The 2,277-nt window shown below is 65.3% G+C and overlaps 1 protein-coding gene across 1 annotated transcript in view; it reads right to left on the bottom strand.

The window, feature by feature from the left end:
* Positions 1-1,159: 1,159 nt before the first annotated feature.
* The window catches only part of LRRC15 (leucine rich repeat containing 15), a 3,498-nt gene continuing 2,380 nt past the window's right edge, over positions 1,160-2,277 (bottom strand). The window contains exons 3-4 of the mRNA XM_009703265.1: positions 1,792-2,269; positions 1,160-1,756 (exon numbers count right to left, since the gene is read on the bottom strand). Coding sequence (XP_009701567.1) covers positions 1,160-1,756; positions 1,792-2,269 — 1,075 coding nt within the window. The remainder of the gene's footprint in view (positions 1,757-1,791; positions 2,270-2,277) is intronic.

Genomic DNA, 2,277 nt, shown 5'->3' with positions numbered 1-2,277 from the left:
GCTTGCTGATCCCCCCCCGCCATGTGCTGCCAGCATCCCCCCTGCCTGAGGACTGCGAGCAGGCAGCAGGACTGGGCACGTACAGGAGGACACTCAAGGGAGGAAGAGGAAGAAGCTTTCCCAGGCAGAGCAGGGCCAGGCTGTTCACTAGCTGGTGGAGGATGCATAAGGGTATCGAGGCAGCGAGGACTAGGGACTGGGTGCAGCAGGAGCAGCCCCTGGCAGACACTTCACACCCATCACCCCACCCCTGTAATTCCTCCACAGCAGGGGCCAGTGCAAGCCCCTGGCCACCTGTGGGGTTGGGGCAGGGCACTGCAGGCACAGTCACGGTCGGAGGAGGTTTGGCAGCAGCATGCAGCGAGGGCTCAAAGGGGCTGCTGCTGCACCCAGATGCCAGCACGCTGCCCCACAGCTCTCCTGGCAGGAGATGTATAAGGGCAGGGGGAGCAGGAGGCTGCTGGGAGCAGGGGAAGATGCTGGCTGGGCTCTGGCCTGCCCTGCCTGCGGGCATGGAGGGCAGCTAGTCAGGCAGGGTGTGCCACCCCTGCAGGAGCAGGCCCAGGCAGCCCAGATCGGGGTGGGGGATCCCTGCCTGGATGCAGGCAAGCTACAAAGCAGGACAAGGACATGCAGCTCTGCTGGGGGTGAAGGTGCTCGCTTGGCTCCTGGCTCTGCGTGAGGGCTAGCACACAGCCAGGGACAGAGGCTGAAGGCATGGGGAGGAGGGGGTGGAATGGGGAAGACGGGTTGGGCAGCAGGGAGTGCAAGGGCAGGCAGCTCTGGAGGGGATGATGCAAGGTGAAGGATGGGAAAGTCCTGTTGTTTGGGGTAAGCACCATTGTGGCCAGGCTGTGGCTCCCTGCTCCAGGGGTCCCTCTCAGCACCTGCACCCCAGCTGCTGGGCCCTGGGAATGAGCACAGAGGCTGCACTGGAGGCAGGAGGGGCGGGGGACAGAGGGCAGCCATGGGAGGGCACCCGGGGGGATGCCCTGCTGCAGAGCAGGGGCAGGGCAAAGCAGAGCAGGACAGGGGGACACGCAGCACGTGGGGTGATGCTGGCCCATCCCAATCAGCAAGGGCAGCTGATGCAGAGCCACTGTCATGTCCCTTAGCTGATGCCCCGCCAGCTCCGCTCCCCCCAGGGTCTGCGGGGTGCTCAGGCTTCATTGGGTGCCTTCATCCTCATGAGCACAACGTGGCTCTTCTTCCTACAGCCGTAGACCACCAGCGCCACGAGAGCGGCGAGCAGAGCCACACAGACCAGCACAATGACCGCCACCACCACGCCGCTCTGCATGCGCGTCAGCCCCCACTGCCCCCTCTCCTCTTCCTCCTTCTCCTCCTCCTCCCGTGGGGAAACCGGTAACCCCATGGGGGGCTCCGTCCAGGCACCCTCTGGCAATGCCACCTCAGAGGGGTGAGCAGGGAGCAGAGTGCTGGGATGGGGGGATGCAGTGGGGGACCAGGGAGCGAGGAGCTGGTCCCGTGGCAGCCCGGCTATAGGGCTGCCCCTCAGGGCCGGGGGCTGGGCACAGAGGGGGGGTGTCTCGCCCACCTTGTGGGGGTTGTCCTCCAGCCAGCCCCGCAGGGGCAGGATGCCCTCGTCGCAGCGCCAGGAGTTGTTGTGCAGCTTCACCTCTCGCAGGGTGGCCAGGGGAGAGAAGATGCCGGCAGGCAGGTACTCCAGGGCATTGGAGTGCAGCTGCAGGTGCCGCAGCCCCGGGGTGGCCCCGAAGAGACCCCGTGGCAGCGCCTGCAGCTTGTTATGGTGCAAGGGGGTTTTTTCGCCTGCAGCTGGTTGTGGTGCAAGGAGATGTTCTGCAGCTTGGGCAGCCCCTCCAGTGCCTGGGCGTCTAAGCGGCGCAGGGCGTTGGAGTGCAGCGACAGCTCCAGCAGCTCCCCCAAGCCCTGGAAAGCCCCTGGTGCAACCGACTGCAGCCGGTTTTTGCTAAGGACCAGGAGCTGCAGCTGGGTCAGGTTGCTGAAGACGGCAGCAGGGAGGGTGGAAAGCTCATTCTCGTAGAGCCACAGCTCCCGCAGGTCGGGCATGGGCCCGAAGGCACCAGGGGAGATGTCCCGCAGGCGGTTGACGTGCAGGGTGATCTTGGCGAGGGCACGCAGGGGCAAGAAGATGCCACTCGGCAGGGTGGCGAGGAGATTGTTGGACAGGTAGAGCTTCTGCAGGTTCCCGTTGTGCACAAAGAGATCGGGGGACAGCATCTCCAGCTGGTTCTGGTGCAGCCCCAGCTCCTGCAGCTCTGGCAGTCCATCCAC

Source organism: Cariama cristata, unplaced genomic scaffold, assembly GCF_000690535.1.
Source record: "Cariama cristata isolate BGI_N322 unplaced genomic scaffold, ASM69053v1 scaffold2937, whole genome shotgun sequence".
In the NCBI taxonomy this organism is placed as follows: Eukaryota; Metazoa; Chordata; class Aves; order Cariamiformes; family Cariamidae; genus Cariama; species Cariama cristata.
This window is presented reverse-complemented; position numbering and strand designations above follow the sequence as displayed.